We start from the raw sequence: 18,931 nt of genomic DNA on the forward strand, positions 1-18,931 counted from the left end.
CAACTGTAGAGCGCCCGATCCTGTCACTATTTGCGGCGCCACTACGTAACCCACACGGACCTAGGGGGACTGAAAAAAGTGGGGGAAACGGGAATAAAAGAGACAAAAGAATATATTTGGAAGAAGGGATCAGGGGACACCTTGCCTCTAGTGGACAAGGGCCCTGAGCTTTACACAGCCCTCCATATTTATTAGGCAAAAGAGATAGTGAGAAGCGGGGTGGAAGAAGGGGTCAGGTGCTCGGTCCAGAGTAGGGTTTGCAAGACGGCATTCTCTAGATGTCCCAGTAGATAACCTCAAGGAGCTCAGCACCACGAAGCGATTGCCCTCAGCAAGCCTTCTGGCAGTGGAAGCAGTCATGAGTTTGCCCACATCATGCATTCATGATAAAGTTTGTTGTTTTATCATACACCCTCCAGTGGAATGCTGAGTTGGTCACATCCCACAGGCCTTCGGCTCCCAACAGCCCACCACCACGCCCAGCTAATTTTTTATGTGTATTTTTAGTAGAGACAGGGTTTCACCACGTTGGCCAGGCTGGTCTTGAACTTCTGACCTCAAGTGATTGCCTGCCTCGGCCTCTCAAGAGACCCTGTCTCTTAAAAAAGAAAAAAAAGAGGTTAAGATTGTAAATCCTAAAAGAAAAGCAAAAGCAAAAGCAAAAGCTGTATGTAGATTTCACAGCATCTTTATTTATAGCACTTAAAACCAGGAAAACAGTGCAAATATATCTCATAGGTGAATGGATAAACAAACTAGTACATCAAATATGTATACTACTCTCTAATATAAACAGCTTTCATCTGGTTAGATACATGGTGGTAAAAAAATAATAATAAAACAACTATTCATCAACTCATATAAACCTTAGGAGTAATTTGCTGAGTGACAAAAATGCCAAAAGCTTACATACTCTCTATCAATAAAAATTCATATAACTTATTTATATAAAATTTATAAAAACCATTTACAAAAACAATTTGATTTTTATCACATTCATGAAATGATGAAATTATACTGATAGGAGAAAAGTGGTTGGCAGAGTTAGGTTTGGATGGAGTGTAAGCATAAAAAGGTAGCATGAGGGACTTGTGTTCATTAGTTTTATGTGGTTGCAGTGGTTACACGAATCTATACATGTAATACAACTTCTTAGAGTACAAACTAAAAAAAGAAAAAAACATGTAAAAATTAGTCAAATCCCAAATAAGATTAGTTTACTTTATAGTATCCTACCAATGTTGTTTTTCTGGTTTTGATAATTATGGTTATGTAGGATATTTTTACTAGAAATTGGTTGAAGGATACTAGCAAAGCCTCTAGACTAGTTTTGCAATTGCGTTTGAGTTCAAATTTATTTAAGTTGAAGGTGGTTTTATAAACTGATCATCTCTATAATCTTAGTTAAGCAAGTCCAAATATGTTGTTATGTTAATATATTTAACATATTCAGTTTCTTTTTAAACTACTTAAGTTTGCTTAATGTACAATTAAGCTTAGAGCCAAAGAAAGGAAAAGAGCTAATCATAATATGGGGTGGTTGTTCTCAAGTATTTTCTGACACCAATAGATTCTGTAATTCTCCCACACCAACTGGGTGTTCTACAATTCAATTCTGACACTAACTTCTCCAAGTTAGTGCAGACTCCACAAGTTAAGAGGCTCAGTCCAAGACTTCCCCCACATCAGATGCCACTCACAAGGACAACCTGCAGTTCTGAATGGTGATAAATTCCAAGTTCCCACTATCCCTACTCAGGTTTGATAATCTGCTACAGGGCTCACAAAACTCAAGAAAACAGTGTACTTTGTTTTACTGGTTATAAAGGACGCAAATGAACACTCAAATGAAGAGGTACATAGAGTAAAGCCTAAAAAGGGTTCTCCTAATCTCAGGAGCCTCTATCCCTATGAAGTTGGAGGTGCACCACCCTCCTGGGCTATTTGGAGTTCTCTTAATCTCATTGTCTAATCTAATCTCCAGACCCCCTCCCCTTCCAGGAGGTGGGAGAAATGGGGGACAAAGTTTCCATCCTCTAGTTACTTGATCTTCCTAGGGAACAGCCCCATTCTGAGGCTGTCTAGGGGACCAACCATAAGTCACCTCAGTAGTATAATCAGGTGTAATTAAAAGGGCAGTGCTATGAATAACAACAACAGCAAAAACAAAACCAAACCAAAAAAAAACACTCCTATCACTCATGAAATTCTAAGCGTTTTAGGAGCTCTGTGCCAGGAACCAGGAACAAAGACCAAATGTATTTCTTATTATACCACAATTTTACAAAACAGTAAAAATAAACAGTAATGAGACAGTATATTATGGAATCATTGGCAAGGCAACTAGAAATGAGGATTAAGGTATCCTGTCTGAAAATGCACACCAGGTGTATTAGCTGATGTTTAAGGTTACACTTATTAAGAAAAAGCACTCAAATATTCATCATTTTCACCACATTTCATGCCTTCATGAGCTCTTGATAGTTTGCTAAAGGTGTTCCACATTTATTTGATAGCATGTTCGTAACAATTTTACTTTCTATGTGATCTCCTGACAAAATGAAGGAGAGTGCGTCACTGAAATCCTGCCATTAATACTGTCACCTTAAAGTTATTCTCCAGTGTAAACTTTGACACTCACTGAGGTCATATTTCTGAGTAAAGACTTTGTCATGGTCATCATGTTTCTATCAACAATAAGCTCACTTACGTTGAAATCTATGATGAAACCTGATAATAAAGTCTATCTTTCCACAGAAGACTTCCTAGTCTTTCTATTCACAGAATTTATCTCTGTATACTTTTCAGACATATGAGCAGAAATTATTGCTCAAAACATCTCCACATTAATATAGTTTATTCAACGTGTTTTCATTGACAGAAAATATGAGGTAAAAGACCACTAAAGGCACTACCTTATTTACTGTATTCATCAAGTTGATCTCTAGGGCAAATTATTTCACCTCCTGAGGACAGACACACATCTGTCAACAGGCAGCACCATGTTTATGTTCCAATTGGCTAGAAACACACTGATGTTTAATGAAGTCTGAGTTGCCACAAAAGGCATTTCCATAGTCACTGCACTAGTAGGGTTTTCTTCTGCATGAGTTCACTTATAAGGAAGGAGCTGTGACTCTCCATTACAGGAGTTTTCAACTTGACTGATTCTACCCATTTCTCTTGTGTGCATTTTCTTATGTTTGACAAGGTTTGATAAGTGGGAGAAGGCTTTCTCACAATCACTGCATCCATACGGCCTCTCTCCTGTATGCGTTCTTTGATGTACATTGAGTACTGACTTTGTGGTGAAGGCTTTTCCACATTCATTGCACTCATAAGGTTTCTCTCCTGTGTGAATTCTCTGATGGGTAATGAGGCCATATTTGTGTGAATAGGATTTTCCGCACTCGGTACATACAAAGGGAGTCTTTCCTGTATGACATCTCTCATGTTGTATGAGGCATATTTTCTGGCTGAAGGCTTTACCACATTCATTGCATTCATAGGGTTTTTCTCCTGTATGAGTTCGCTGATGTATAATAAGAGTGCGCTTTGTGGTGAAGCCTTTACCACATTCATTGCATATGTAAGATTTCTCTCCTGTATGAGTTCGCTGATGTATAATGAGAGTGCGTTTGACAGTGAAGCCTTTTCCACATTCACTGCATATGTAAGATTTTTCTCCTGTATGGGAGCGCTGATGTACAATGAGATTGCTCTTCACAGTAAAGCCTTTTCCACATTCACTGCACATATAGGGTTTCTCTCCAGTATGAGTTCGCTGATGTACAACAAGATAGCGCTTCATGGTGAAGCCTTTTCCACATTCACTGCATATATAGGGTTTCTCCCCTGTATGAGTTCGCTGATGTACAATGAGATTGCTCTTCACAGTGAAACCTTTTCCACATTCATTGCACACATAAGGTTTCTCTCCACTATGAGTTCGCTGATGAGCAATTAGATAGCGCTTCATTGTAAAGCCCTTTCCACACTCACTGCACATATAGGATTTCTCTTCTGTATGGGTTTCTTGATGTGTAATGAGACTACTCTTCACAGTAGAGCCTTTTCTATATTCATTGGGTATACAGATTTTGTCTCTTGTATTAGTTTTCAGATGCTTAGTGAACAGGACACTTCTGGATAATTTCTCACATTGACCACTTCCAGGATTCTCTTGTATACAAATGTTCTCATGGTAAATGAGCTGAGACTTCCTAAAGAAGGTTTGCTCACATTCAATGCATGCATGGGGTTTCTCAATTTTCTGAGTCCTCTGATGCTTGAAGGCTTGGAATTTAGTATGGATGCGTTTTGCATTTTCAGAATATCTAGTTTTAGTATGCGTACGTTCATGCTTACCATGTAGAAGCGTTTTCTCACCTCCAATAAACTCAACAGGGTTATTTATTCCATGTCTTCTCTTCTGGTTGATTAAACTTAAACTTGATTTCAAGTTTTTTCTGTACAAGTCAAATGTATCATGATTTTGCACTATAGGAAAATGTGTCTTGCTGAGACGTACAATATTTCTAAGTGTATTCTGTCCATTGCATTGCTGCACGCTTTTCAGAAGTCTTTGGTTTGGAGAGTGCTCTTGCAGATGACTGTCAACTTTCCTGATTCCTAAGAAAGAACAGAGTAACAGATTCTTCCACGAGAATTGTATGAGATAAAAATGCTTATGAGGCTGGGCGTGGTGGCTCATGCCTGCAATCCCAGCACTTTGGGAGGCTAAGCAGGGCAGATCACGAGGTCAGGAGTTCAAGACCAGCCTGACCAATGCGGTGAAACCCCGTCTCTACTAAAATTACAAAATTAGCCAGGTGTGGTGGCACGTGCCTGTAATCCCAGCTACTCAGGAGGCTGAGGCAAGAGAATCACTTGATCCCAGGAGGACGAGGTTTCAGTGAGCCGAGATTGGGCCATTGCACTCCAGCCTGGGTGATAGAGCGAGACTCAGTCTCAAAAAAAAAAAAGCTTATGAGATGATTTGCTGGGGGCTGGCTCTTTACTGTCAACTCTATGATCCCAGTATAAAAGGAAATTATGAAGATATAAGCTGAAATAAGTAAGAATCAGATCCAAGAAAAGATAAAAAGTCTTTAAAGCTATAATAACATTAAAAGTTATCAGATGGGGAGATGAGTATATGGTGGAGCTGCTTAGGTACCCTCAGATACTTCACATCTGTGACACCTTTCTTTAATGACTACAATAAGACTCCTATAGCCACTGTCCTTGCTGGTTCTCACTTACCTGGACAATTTTTATTCTGGATTTTAGCATCTGTTATCCATGGTTCTTGTCCATGCGCCAACTTGGAGAGTACATCTGGTTTGCTAGTTTGATACCCTGTTCATGAGGAAAGACAAACACAAACATACTGAACTGGAGTCCAGTATGTCAAGATGGGAAAATAATACATTCGATGAAGAAAACAATTTCAAAGTAAGCATTCTCTCTTACAAGAGATTATACCACTTTGGGGTCAGAAAGGGGACTGAAATGTAACTCTTCCAAACACCACAGTGACTGTAAAGCTTTGATTAGGTGAGCATAGGACGGTGTCTGGGCATTGTAGGCACCTCTAGGTGACACAGGGGAACTATTCTTACCCAGTGATACTAGGTGGTTATAGTTCTCCACCATTACATCCCGGTACAGGTTCTTCTGAGCAGTGTCCAGGAGCTGCCACTCCTCCCAGCTGAATTCCACAGCCACATCCTCCAGGGTCAGTGATTCCTGTAATTACAAAGTCCTATTCAATATGATATAAACTCCTATTGTTAATATAGAAGTATAAGATAATTTTTTTTTAATTTTCACAATACAGCCCGCATCTATATTCCTTTCTCAAATATACTTTGGTAGGAGCAAAATCCTCTATCTATACATTTTAGTGCCTATTTCTAAATATTAAACATAGGCAAATGACATCAGCACAAATAAAACATCCCTACATTACCAATGACTTCACAACCAATATAAGGATCTGTCATGAATAGACTTCACATCTTGAATTCATAAAATAGTGCTTTTAAATAAATGTAAGAGAAAAGATGAAACTATATCTGCATAAAGCACAAAAGGCCCCTAAAGTTGATTAGATTTTTATTTATTTTTTAATTTTTAAAGAGACAGTCTTGCTCTGTAGCCCCAAATGGAGTGCAGTGTCACAGTAATAGCTCAATGCAAACTTGAACTCCTAGGCTCAAGCGACCTTCCCACCTCAGCCTCTCAAGTAACTAGGACTACAGGTGGATGCTACTACCAATTTTTGTAGAGACAGGGTCTTGTTATGTTGACCAGGCTGGTCTTGAAGTCCTGGCCTCAAGAGATCCTCCTGCCTCGGCCTTCCAAAGTGCTGGGATTACAGGTGTGTGCCACTGCACCCAGCAAAAAAAAACTTCTAACAGAAAAACATATATACATATGTGTATTAATGGACAGATTAACAGCATATTAGATACACTGAAGATTATTGGTGAATTGGAATATGTAACTGTGGAAATGGCAGAAAATGCAGTACAGAGAAAAAAAGATAAATCATAACAAAGAAGTTAATAAATATGAAATACAGAGTTGGAAGACCTAGTGTATGCCCACTTATGGTTTCTAAAAGGGAAAATTGTGTAATAGAGAAGCAATATCTATTAATAAATATCTAAAACCTAAAATATTTCAGGACTAAATACCTCAAATCTCAAATTCAGAAATCCCAACAAGTTCAGAGCAGGAAGTCACAACTGGTGTGACACATCAGACTGAAACTACCATACATCAAATGCAAAGGGAAAACTATAGAATCATCAAGAGACAAAAGACAGATTACCTACAAAGAAATAACAAAATATACTGATGACTGACATTTCAACAACAGAATCCAGAAACGTATGGAATACAATCTTCAAAGTCCTGATTCTTGCAACAAAAAAGGCCAATTTTGGAAGGCCATTTGGGATTAAAACACATGGCTAGCAGATGACTTGCTGTCTTACAACCATGATATCAAGGACCTGTTTGTCAACTAAACTGTCATTCTCCTGTTTCACAATAACTTTTCAGAGAACTGCAGAGTGTGAAGTAGAGGTAACTAAGATCCAAGGAAATACTGATAAGAGAATCTATGCTATATTACTGTGTGGGATGCTGCATAGTCAAGAAAGTAGACTCATGAGAGGGCGCAAGTGCTCAAGCCTGGTAAGCTTATCTCATTCCAAAATCTTTATGTGAGATGTCTATTGACTGGGTAAGTGTAAAGTTAAATTTCTACCTCACTCCACAGTCCAAAAGAATTTATTACTGGATGGAAATCTTGCAAGCCAACTCTAAGGTGTCCTCTGATAATCTCATTCTCTAGCTGCAGTGACTTCTGACATCAACTACCTGGGTTAGGCCAAACTTCCCAGGTTAAAAGCACAATCCTCCACAAGACTGCCCTCACTTCAGACACAAGCTGCAAGCTTAAGGTTACAAAGACCACCCTCAACTCCAGCGAGCTGGCTACAAATGTGTGGAGCTATCATGACTCCCTCAGGTTTAATAACTTGATAGAACAACTCAGAGAACCCAAGAAAGTGCTGTGTTTACAACTGGCACTTTACTATTGCAAAATGACACAAATCAGAATCAGCTAAAGGAAAATATGCACAGGTTGAGGTCTGGGAAGGTTCCAAACACAAAGCTGCTGACTGTCCTCTCCTCATGGAATCGTGGGTGGCATTACAACTTCCTGACTACATCATGTAACAATATTCAAGAGTACTTGCCAGCCAGCAAGGCGCACCTAAACTTTGATGTCCAGAGATTTTATTGAGACTTCATTATGTAGGCACAGTTTATTGAAGCATTGCCCATGTAGCTGAGTTCAGTCTCCAGTTCCCTCCCCTTCCTGACTGGTATTACATGGCTCAAAGCCACAACCCTCTAATCACTTAGTGCTCTTTTTGGCATGGGCAGCCTCTATCCAGAGTTATGTCATTGCCATAAATTATCTAGGGACCCACTATGAGTCACTGCTATACATATAAACAATCAAATATGAGTGGCCCACCATGAATGACAGAGACACTCTTATAACTTGGGTAATTACAAGGGTTTAGAGGTTACCTCCCAGGAATGAAAACAAAGGCTAGCCAAATTCTTTATTACACTCTAGGTGTTCCTGCCCCTGTGCAGTACCATCCTCCTGAGTATCAAGTGGCCTAAAAGCTTGTTTCTAAAGAAAAGCATACAGCAAAAGTGACAAGATGCCACTTTAAGATTACACTCTATGACTTCCATCTTGCTAGCAGAATCTGTCATTTTCTAGCTTTGATTAAACAATTTGGCATATAGGGGACGTGCATGTGACAAAAAAACTAAAGGTGGGCTTAGATAAACAGACAGGTAGAAACTGAGGACCTCAACTAAACTGCCTCATTTCTCATTCTGGAAATGAATCCTCCCAACAACCAAATAAGTGAGCTTAGAAGCGCATCTTTTCGCATTTCAGCCTTCAGATCAGATTCCAACCCAGCTAACACCTTGACTACAACCCCCATGAGAGACTGTGAATCAAAGTAGCCAGGTAAGCCATGCCCTTATTCCTGAGCCACAGAAAGTGTGAGATTTTTTTTTTAAGTGTTGTTTCAAGTCACTACATTTGGGAATAATTTCTTAAGTACTAATAGACAATGAATATAAGATGTAAACTTAAGAAGAACTTATGAGGCCAGGAGTGGGGCACATATCTGTAATTACAGTACTTCCAGAGGATAGTTTGAGCCCAGGAGTTTGAGACCAACCTGAGCAACATAGTGAGACCCTGTCTCTATTCTCTACAAAGAACAAAAAATTAGGTGGGTGTGGCAGTGGATGCCTGTGGTCTCAGCTATTCAGGAGGCTAAGGCAGGCAGATGGTGGTTGAGGCTGCAGTGAGCCATCATTGTGCTACTCCACTCCATCCTGGGTAAGAGAGCAAGTCCCTGTCTCAAATAAAGAAAAAAAAAGGAATAAATGAAAACATGTTCATAATATAAGTAAAAAGCTTTAAAAAAAATGACTTCTGCATGGGAAAAAATATTTTGAACAAGCTAAAAGAGAAGTAAGACTCTAGAAAAATATTTGCAATATATAAAAGGATCAATATCCAGTCAAGATAAACAATTATAAATCAGTAAGACCACAAAAAAATTAAATGAGCAAAGACTAAAGACACTTTATGACAGAATAAATAATCCAAAGAAACAACAAAGAGATGAGAAGGATCTGAACCTCACTGGTGAATGGGAAAATGCAAAATAAGGCAAAATAATACTGGATCATCTAGATCATGGAAAATAAACAATTTGATAACATAGTAAGTGTTGGCAAGATTTGCAGCACTGAATGTTCTTTTTGCGCAGTGTTTTCCAACACTAACAACCAATTCTCCAATTATCTAAACACAAACTAGATGTCCAACAATTCAATTCAATTCTGACACTATCTGTGTCAGAATCCACAGATTTAAGGGTTCAATCCCACAAGACTGCCTCCTCTTGAGTTCCTCTGCCCGGCCGCCCCACTGTCTGGGAAGTGAGGAGCACCTCTGCCCAGCCGCCCACCATCTGGGAAGTCAGGAGCGCCTCTGCCCGGCCACCCCACACTGCCACCACCGTCTGGTGAGGAGCGCCTCTGCCTGACCGCCGCAACGTCTGGGAAGTGAGGAGCGCCTTTGCCCGGCTGCTGTGCAACCCTCCAAGTGTGAAGTGACAGCCTTGTGTGTGATCTTTCTGCCCTCCTCAAGTTTGCATTTTTGACATTAAAGTTTACTTTTCAATTAAAATTTTTAAATTGGAGAATATATAATTAAAAAAAAAAAAAAAAGACTGCCTCCACTTAAGATGCCAGTCACAAGTCCTGGGCTACCAGTATTTCTGACTAACTGGCTATAAATTAGGGGCTCCCACAAACCCCTCCTCAGGTTTGATAATTTACTAGAACAGTCATAGAACTCAGGAAACACTTTACCTATGGTACCTAGTTAATAATAAAGGATATAACTCAGGAACAGCCAGACTGAAGAAATGCATAGGGCAAGATATGGAAGAGGGTGTGCCAAGCTTCCATTCCTCTCTGGGTGTGGCATCCTCCGAGCACCCTGGTATGTTCACCAACCTGAAGCTTGTTCAAGAGTACAAAAAATTAGCCGAGTGTGGTGGTGGGTGCCTGTAGTCCCAGCTACTCAGGAGGCTGAGGCAGGAGAATGGCGTGAATCCGGAGGCGGAGCTTGCAGTGAGCCAAGATCACGCCACTGCCCACCAGCCTGGGCGTCAGAGTGAGACGCTGTCTCAAAAAAAAAAAAAAGAAAGAAAAGAAAAAAACTCACAGCCTGGGCGACAGAGCAAGACTCCGTCTCAAAAAAATAATAATAATAAATAAAACTTTTTTTTTTTTTTGAGACGGAGTCTTGTTCTGTTGCTCAGGCTGGAGTGCAGTGGCGCGATCTCAGCTCACTGCAACCTCCACCTCCCGGGTTCAAGGGATTCTCCTGCCTCAGCCTCCCGAGTAGCTAGGACTACAGGTGCGTGCCACCACGCCCAGCTAATTTTTTTTTTTTTTTTTTTTTTTTTTTTTGAGACGGCATCTTGCTCTGTCGCCCAGGCTGGAGTGCAATGGCATGATTTCAGCTCACTGCAACCTCCGCCTCCCGGGTTCAAGCAATTCTCCTGCCTCAGCCTCCCGAGTAGCTGGGACTACAGGCGCCTGTCACCATGCCCAGCTAATTTTTATACTTTTAATAGAGCCGGGTTTCACGATGTTGGCCAGGATGGTCTCGATCTCTTGACCTTGTGATCTGCCCGCCTCGGCCTCCCAAAATGCTGGGATTACAGGCGTGAGCCATCGCGCCTGGCCTAATTTTTGTATTTTTAGTAGAGACTGGCTTTCACCATGTAGGCCAGGATGGTCTCGATCTCTTGACCTCATGATCCGCCTGGGATTACAGGCGCGAGCCACCATGCCCGGCCTGTTCAGGAGTTTTTATAGAACTTACTCTCCAGTCCATTCCTCCTTTCAGTTCCAATCCTCTAATTGCTTGGTCTTTCTGGGGACCAGTCTTATCCTGACACTATCTAGAGGTCTCATCATTAGTCACCTCATGAGCAGAAATTCAGGTTTCCTTATGAATAACAAAAGACACACCTATTCCTCAGGAAGAAATTCCAAGGGTTTTAAGCATACTGTGCCATGAACTGGGAACAACGACCAAATATACTTCTTATCCATGTCACTTTCTATATACCAGATTGTGAAAAATAAATATACATTTGTTCTCTGCCCTCCAAATCTTTGGAATTGCTGAAGTGTCTTTTATATGCTATTGAGATGACTGGTGCCTGGGGCTCTTCCATGGCCTCAGGAAGACAGCTGGTTGCCAGGGGAACCAACCTTGTGACAGACAGTTGGAACTTTCAGTCTCACCTCTCCAACCAACCCCTGACCTCTGTAGAAGGGAGAGGTGATGGAAATTGAGCTTACCACCAATAGTTAATGAATTAATAAATTATGCCTATGTAATGAACCCACCAAAGCAATAAAAGGATGAGGTTGAGAGCTTCCAGGCTGCTGAACATAGGGCAGTCCTGGGAGGGCAGAATACCCAGAAAGGGCATGGAAGCCCTGAGGCCCTTCCCCATTACCTGACCTATGCATCTTTTCCAACTGGCCTTTCCTGAGTTTTACCCTTTCATAATAAGCCAGTAATCTAGTAAGTAAACTGTCTTCCTGCATTTTTTGAGCCTTCTAGCAGATGAATGGATCCAAGAAGGGGGTTGTGCGGACATCCAATTGGTAGCCAAGTCCAAAAGAAACTGTGAGTAACCTGGGGACCCAGCACTTTTCAGGGGGGCAGTCTTGTGGGACTGAGTCCTCAACCTGTGGAGTCTGTCCTAAGTCTAGGCAATTAGTGTCAGAATTGAGTAAATTTTAGAGTACCTAATACGTATGGAGAATTGAATTGATGTGTGGGAAAAAACCCACATATCTGGTGTCAGATGTGGGGAAAAGAAAGAGAGATCAGACTGTTACTGTGTCTATGTAGAAAGAAGTAGACATAAGAGACTCCATTTTGTTCTGTACTAAGAGAAATTCTTCCACCTTGAGATGCTGTTAATCTGTAACCCTAGCCCCAACCCTGTGCTAGCAGAAATACGTGCTGTGTTGACTCAAGGTTTAATGGATTTAGGGCTATGCAGAATGTGCTCTGTTAAAAAAGTGCTTGAAGGCAGTATGCTTGTTAAAAGTCATCACCATTCTCTAATCTCAAGTACCCAGGGACACAATACACTGCGGACTAGGAAAGCCAGGTATTGTCCAAGGTTTCTCCCCAAGTGATAGCCAGAGATATGGCCTCGTGGGAAGGGAAAGACCTGACTGTCCCCCAGCCCGACACCGGGGGACACTCGTAAAGGGTCTGTGCTGAGGAGGATTAGAAAAAGAGGAAGGCCTCTTTGCAGTTGAGATAAGAGGAAGGCATCTGTCTCCTGCCAACTACTTGGGAGGCTGAAGCAAGAGAATGGCATGAACCTGGGAGGCAGAGCTTGCAGTGAGCCAAGACTGCGCCACTACACTCCAGGCTGGGCGACAGAGCAAGACTCCGTCTCAAAATAAATAAATAAATTAATTAATAATAAAAAAAAAGTTGGTTGGCAGGCACCAGCATGCAAAGAATGCCAACATACCAAAAATGGTCTGGAGTATGTACATTAAAATGACAACCATAGGTCCTTCTTGAGTGGTGATTCATGTATCATAGTAATGGTCAAAAGTTGAACTACCAACAAAGCATGCATTCTTTCATATTGAGTCTACTTTTTTTTCCTTCTTTTTGAGACAGGGTCTTACTTTGTCACCCAGGTTGGAGTGCAGTGGTGCAAACATGGCTCACTGTAGCCTCGTCCTCCTGAGCTCTAGCAATTCTCCCACCTTAGCCTCCGAAGTAGCTGGGACTACAGGTGTGCACCACCACACCCAGCTAATTTTTGTATTTTTTTTTAGAGATGGGGTTTCACCATGTTGCCCAGGCTGGTCTTGAACTCCTGAGCTCAAGCGATCCGGAATCTACTTCTTAAGGCAGAATGAACCCCCACCTCTACTCCCAAAAGCAATCTAAGTTAATTTCTCCCTAGAACACAATTATCCCAGTATATACTTCCTTAAGTTCAACTGACTTTTTCAGGCCACCATAAATCTATCAAAAAATCAAAGGGAAAATATAACAAACCAAAAATCACCTGGGTCTTGATCATTTTCTTCTGTGCTCAGAAAATAGTGGATAACATGGACTATACTTCTTTGTATCTTCTGCATTTGCCATGAAGTTTTTGAAGTTTTCCTAGTCAGAAATATTAGTGTCCACTTAAAGTTGTCCCCAGAAATTATGCTATCCAAGGCCAGCAACCTCCTTCTTCCTTCATTGCTTCACTTGAGTTATCTTGCTTCTGGGAGCCAGGACCTGAGGACTGATAAACAAAATGGCTTTAAGTGTACATTAACTTTTAACAAGTTAATGATGACTTTTAGCAAGGATACTGCCTTCAAGCACTTTTTTAACAAAGCACATCCTGCACAGCCCTAAATCCATTAAACCTTGAGTCAACACAGCACATGTCTCTGCAAGCACAGGGTTGGAGCTAGGGTTACAGATTAACAGCATCTCAAGGCAGAAGAATTTCTCTTAGTACAGAACAAAATGGAGTCTCTTATGTCTACTTCTTTCTGCATAGACACAGTAACAGTCTGATCTCTCTTTTCCCCAGACACCTGCCTCTGAGGCATTGTGCTGTGCTGTTCTGCTTTCCCACCTTCTCTATAATAGTCATGCCACTTCTACTTTACAAAGGAAAGGCATAGCTTTCACACATTTAGAACCATGAAAACCTCTGAGGCACCAAATAAAGGAACTGTTAGGACCGCCTTAGGGCTGGAGGTGAGACATGCTGGCGGCAATACTGCTCTTTATTGCACCGAAATGTTTGTGTGCATACACATCAAGGCACAGCACCTTTCCTTAAACTTATTTATGATACAGAGACCTCTGCTCACGTTTTCCTGCTGAACCTCTCCCCACTGTTACCTATTGTCCTGCCACATCCCCCTCTCCGAGATGGTAGAGATAGTGATCAATAAATACTGAGTGAACTCAGAGACCAGTGCCGATGTGGGTCCTCCGTATGCTGAGCGCCAGGCTCCTGGGCCCACTTTTCTTTCTCTATGCTTTGTCTCTGTCTCTTATTTCTTTTCTCAGTTTCTCGTCCCACCTGACAAGAAACATCCACAGATTGTGGAGGGGCTGGCTCCCTTCAAGGTGAATTCTCAGACAGATCAACTTTAGGAAAGAGAACACATGGAAGGCTCCAAGAATGTCTCTAAAAACCGTGTGTGCCCATGTACTGGTTCAAAAGTCTCTGTAAGCTCTACGGGTATACATACCTCGTGTCAAGACCAATGTACTAAGCAAATCACAAGAACTGTCTCATTTCACATTATGCGCTAAAGGAGTAACTTTACCCAAGAGAGCTTTGTCCTTTGCCCACAGTTCCTATGAGGCAAACTCTAAGCCTTGGAATACGCTGCTTGATATAACTGTCTTTGGTTATCAGGGCAATTTAAGCCATGCCAAACTGTCTATCCTAATAATGTGGTTTACTGTGGGAGGCCTTGGACCACGTGGTATTAGTTTGATATGTGGAAGAGCTGGAGATTGAAGTCAGCCTCATAGGCAGTCAACTGTGTGTATGTTAACTGATATCCAATAAAACTCTGAACACCAAGGCCTAGGTGAGTGGCAACAATGGTTACAATGGCTGGCAATAATAATATAAGGGTGTATATATAAGGATACGATAATTTAAAAATGTATGAAGCAAAAGAGAATGAGAGAGGATTAGACAATTCAACAATAATAATTGCGACATCACCCTACTGGCAATAATAAAGAAAACAAATAGAAACTCAGCAAGGATACTGAAAACTTGAACATTATCAACCAGCTAGACTTAACTAACATTTAACACTGCACTCAACAGCAGTTTTTTTCAAAAGCACGTTATATGCTTTTGAACATATACACTCAACAACTGCACTCAACAACATTTTTTTCAAAAGCACATGTTATATTTTCCAGGAAAGATAATATCCCATGTGATAGCCTGAGATAGGGCCTCGTGGGAAGGGAAAGACCTGACCGTCCCCTAGCCCCACACCCGTAAAGGGTCTGTGCTGAGGAAGATTAGTAAAAGAGGAAGGCCTCTTTTACTGGGATATGCTGGGATATAAAACAAGTGTCAATAAATTCTAAATATATTTTCCAACCACAACAATTTAATTATAAATCAATATCAGAATGAAATTTAGAAGATATCCAAATATTTGGAAATAAAATAGCACAGATCTGAATAACCATGGTTAAAAAGAAAATCATGAGCCAGGCACGGTGTGGCTCACACCTGTAATTCCAGCACTTTGGGAGGCTGAGATGGGTGGATCACTTGAGGCCAGAAGTTCCACACCAGACTGGCCAACATGGTGAAACCCCACGTCTACTAAAAATACAAAAAATTAGCCAGGCACGGTGGCGCGCGCCTGTAATCCCAGCTATTCAGGAGGTCAAGATGGAAGAATCACTTGAACCCAGGAGGTGGGAGCGGGGACCGCACCATCGCACTCCAGCAAGGGCGAGAACAAGACCTTGTCTCAAAAAAAGAAAAAAAAGGAGAGAGAGGAAAAAGAAAATCACATGGGAAATTGGACAATATTTTGAACTGACTGGAAGCAAAAACACAACATAAACATTAATTAGCTGTCCCTAAAGGAGTTGTTTTTAAAAAATAACTTTAAATCAGAAAAGAAAAAAAAACCTGTATCAGAAAAGAAAACACCCTCATATGATTACTCATTGTCCAAACTGAAAAACTACAAAACGAGGAGCAATTAAAACACAAACCAATTTGACTGAAAAAATAAAGAGGAAAGTGGAAATCGGTGAAAAAAAAAAACAGAAACACATTTTTTTAAAAAGCGCCCGACGAAAAATACGAAAAGTGACTGAAAAGATCAATAAAATTGATACCCATTAATTAGAGTGATCAAGGGAAAAAGACACAAGTTACCTTGTGTCTAAAGAAAGGCATAGCTTTCACACATTTAGAACCTTATTTTATTGCCCCAGGGTGTAAAAGCCTCCGAGGCACCAAATAAAGGAACTGTCAGAAATATTAGGGTCCTTTATTAAAGGTAAGTGCACAGCAGCAGTGACAATCAGGAATGTAAGATGTAACATTATCACTGCTGACTCTACAAAACTTAAACAGCTTATGAAGTGACGTCATGAATTTTACGTCACAGATCTCTGTCTCCCTATGAGAAGAGTGGCGATGTGGAAAGACAAAAAAGTTTTTGGTATGGACCGCGGGGACGGATTTGAACTTGATGGAGGGAAGTGGATTTGAGCAGAGGAAATGCAGCCTTCAAGTCTGTCCCCGCATTCAAGGTTTCAACCAATTATCAAGGGGCCCGGGACCTCCTCACACACTGACAGTCCCTACCAGGCTTCTCCGTGACTCAGCCCTATATTAAATCCCATATGAAACCCCAAACACGCCTAGGAAATCGAGAAGACATCTCCCCAACCCAGACATCTCTAAGGCTGAGCCCCACACTAAATCGCGACCCTGAACGAGGCCCCCGCGTTCACGGGTACAACCTTCTCACTCCAGTTCCCAATCACTGAGCCCCACAAGCCAACTGACTCACAAGGGCCCCAAACCCAGACAGAGTCGGACTCGTCGCTGATTTCCTCAGACTCTTCATCCCTACAGCCAAAGGCCCCGTCATTAACGCCCCGCTTCCTCAGCGACTGCCTTCAAATACAGCCCCAATGAGGATGCTCCACGCACCATCGGTACACAGACCCACAGGCCGCGAGTCCATGCCCAGAACTCGACTCACCCGATCCCGAACCTCTCCAGACACCACTGGCAGCGACAGAACGCAGCATCCACGTCCGAAAACGCTTCCTATTCAGACGCGCTTCTGCGCGGCCTACGGGAAGCTGAGCGGTGAGGACGATGAAGTGAGAGGAAGACCACAGAGCCTGCCCCGGATCGCGAGTTCAGACTGCGGGCGCCGCTCTATGAGGTCACAGGGCTGCGCCCATCGCAGCGTTTCTGACAGGAGCGGCCATAATGGCTGTGGGAATCACTCTTAGCCACCTCAGTGCCTTTGTCTCTTCGTTACAAGGGACACTCAAGAGTCGGGTGCCCAGCCAGGGCCAACACGGCGCAGTGGCATTCTATTCAGCCTGCTGTGGGAAAAAAGATGGCGGCGCCCTTTGTGCCCATTATAGCTGAGAGTGGAGCCTTAGCTGGAGCACCATGGGCACGGCCATCGTAGAGGAAGGCAGCGGCCGTATGGCAGAGAAGATGCTCATATCCAGGACAATTTGGAAAAATAAACAAGGTTTGAAGAGGCCACGGTGCTAGCCAGGAAGCGGTCACAGAGTTGCCAAAACCAGTGGTCACTGAAAGTGTTAGATTTGGGGATAGGGCGGGGGTTGTGGACTGGGTAAGTCTTTTTTGTAGGTTAGATTAGACTCTGACTGAATGGACGAAGCCGAGAATAGGAGTAATGCTCCATTAAATGCTAATACCCACATGGGGCTTGCTATTAAAACTACTGCCAGTGGGGAAGGGAATGAGGAGGTGAAGGTGCAACTGTGTTAATATCTACATGTTTCCTTCCAGAAGTAAAGGAAGATGACAGTGGGGCATTTAAGAATATGAAATTATTAGAATGCGATCATCCTACTTTGCAATGTTTCCAGATTTTTTAAAAAGTCACACTTAAAAAATATTAGTTCTATTTTTGCAGATGTTGGCGTTGTAACTGTAGAAGATTTAAGTAAATATTGTATTTTTGGAAGGCAACCTAGAGCCAATTTAATTTTTTCGTTTTCTTTGACACAGCAATTCTAAAAGCTATTTAGTCAAAAGCTGTCTTAATATTAACTACAACTTTTGTAATTTACAAAAAAAGGGAATTACAATGAGATGAATACTTTGGTAAATTATGGAACATCTGCTCAACTGTAAGAGTATATATCAATTTAAAAGAATACACTACAATTGTTTTATAAAAAAGAAAAAACTTTGTCAGAGGACAAAAAAATGATCTGCAGGATAGTATATATTTTATGGTCTTGTTATTGGAAGAAATCATAAACATCTTTTGGAAAATTGTGATTGGTTAAACAAGACATTTAGTTTGAATCAATATTGTTTGTGTTCATAGGTAGAGAATGCCATGTTTTTACTTGAAAAATATTCCCAATTTATACTTAATTTTACTATCTTTGTATCATAATCTTGAATATATTATAAAACATGTTGATCTTAGAAAAAAATTAGGTATGATGATGTATAAGTTCATGGCATGATAAATGCAAATAACAGACTGTTTTCTTTCAGAAAATAAATATACTCATGCATTTGAAAAATTCTGGAGAATATACTAACAATATTTGACTGTTCCGTACAATTATGGTGACTTAAAATTTCTTCATTTTACTTACGTTTTGTAATTCCTAGAGAATAAGAATTTCATGTTCGTATAATTTCTTGAGTGTTATAACATTCCATCCAGGATTAAATTTCAGCCCCGTTCATCTGGAACGGTATGTAAGTTTAGCACCTGGTCCACAGGACTATGAGCAGCCCATGATGGGACCCTCACTGATCATTTCCAGGAGTGGGCTGATACAACTTTGCTGTGGCAGGCTGTGCTGATTCACGGGACAAGGAAGGTGATTCAAGGGCCTGGTTGGTGGAGCACTTTTGTCTGATTCATTGCCGGAGACAATCTGCCCTGAATCCATCTTGTTAGTGTGGGAGTGGTGATGGGA

The 18,931-nt window shown here is 41.3% G+C and overlaps 1 protein-coding gene across 3 annotated transcripts; it reads right to left on the reverse strand.

Moving 5' to 3' along the window:
* Positions 1-111: 111 nt before the first annotated feature.
* On the reverse strand, positions 112-17,164 carry ZNF614 (zinc finger protein 614). 3 transcript variants are annotated; one of them, XR_008516134.2, is made up of 6 exons: positions 16,981-17,164; positions 13,266-13,493; positions 5,625-5,751; positions 5,266-5,361; positions 2,916-4,632; positions 112-598 (listed from the first exon to the last, which is right to left on the reverse strand). XR_008516134.2 is itself a non-coding variant. In NM_001131800.1 (5 exon segments), coding segments are annotated over 4 exon segments (1,758 nt in total). In that variant the 5' UTR covers positions 13,281-13,493; positions 16,981-17,116; the 3' UTR covers positions 673-3,112.
* Between the last annotated feature and the right edge of the window lie 1,767 nt (positions 17,165-18,931).

This window comes from Pongo abelii, chromosome 20, assembly GCF_028885655.2.
Source record: "Pongo abelii isolate AG06213 chromosome 20, NHGRI_mPonAbe1-v2.0_pri, whole genome shotgun sequence".
NCBI lineage: Eukaryota > Metazoa > Chordata > Mammalia > Primates > Hominidae > Pongo > Pongo abelii.

Bases quoted from the DNA above. Each gene is read 5' to 3' on its own strand.
- ZNF614 (XM_054538348.2), bottom strand. From the start codon at position 5,658: ATGGTGGAGAACTATAACCACCTAGTATCACTGG. The intron at 5,362-5,624 runs GTAAGAATAGTT...CCTCATGAACAG, and splicing joins TAACCACCTAGTATCACTGG to GGTATCAAACTAGCAAACCA. The intron at 4,633-5,265 runs GTAAGTGAGAAC...GTTCTTTCTTAG, and splicing joins CCAGAATAAAAATTGTCCAG to GAATCAGGAAAGTTGACAGT.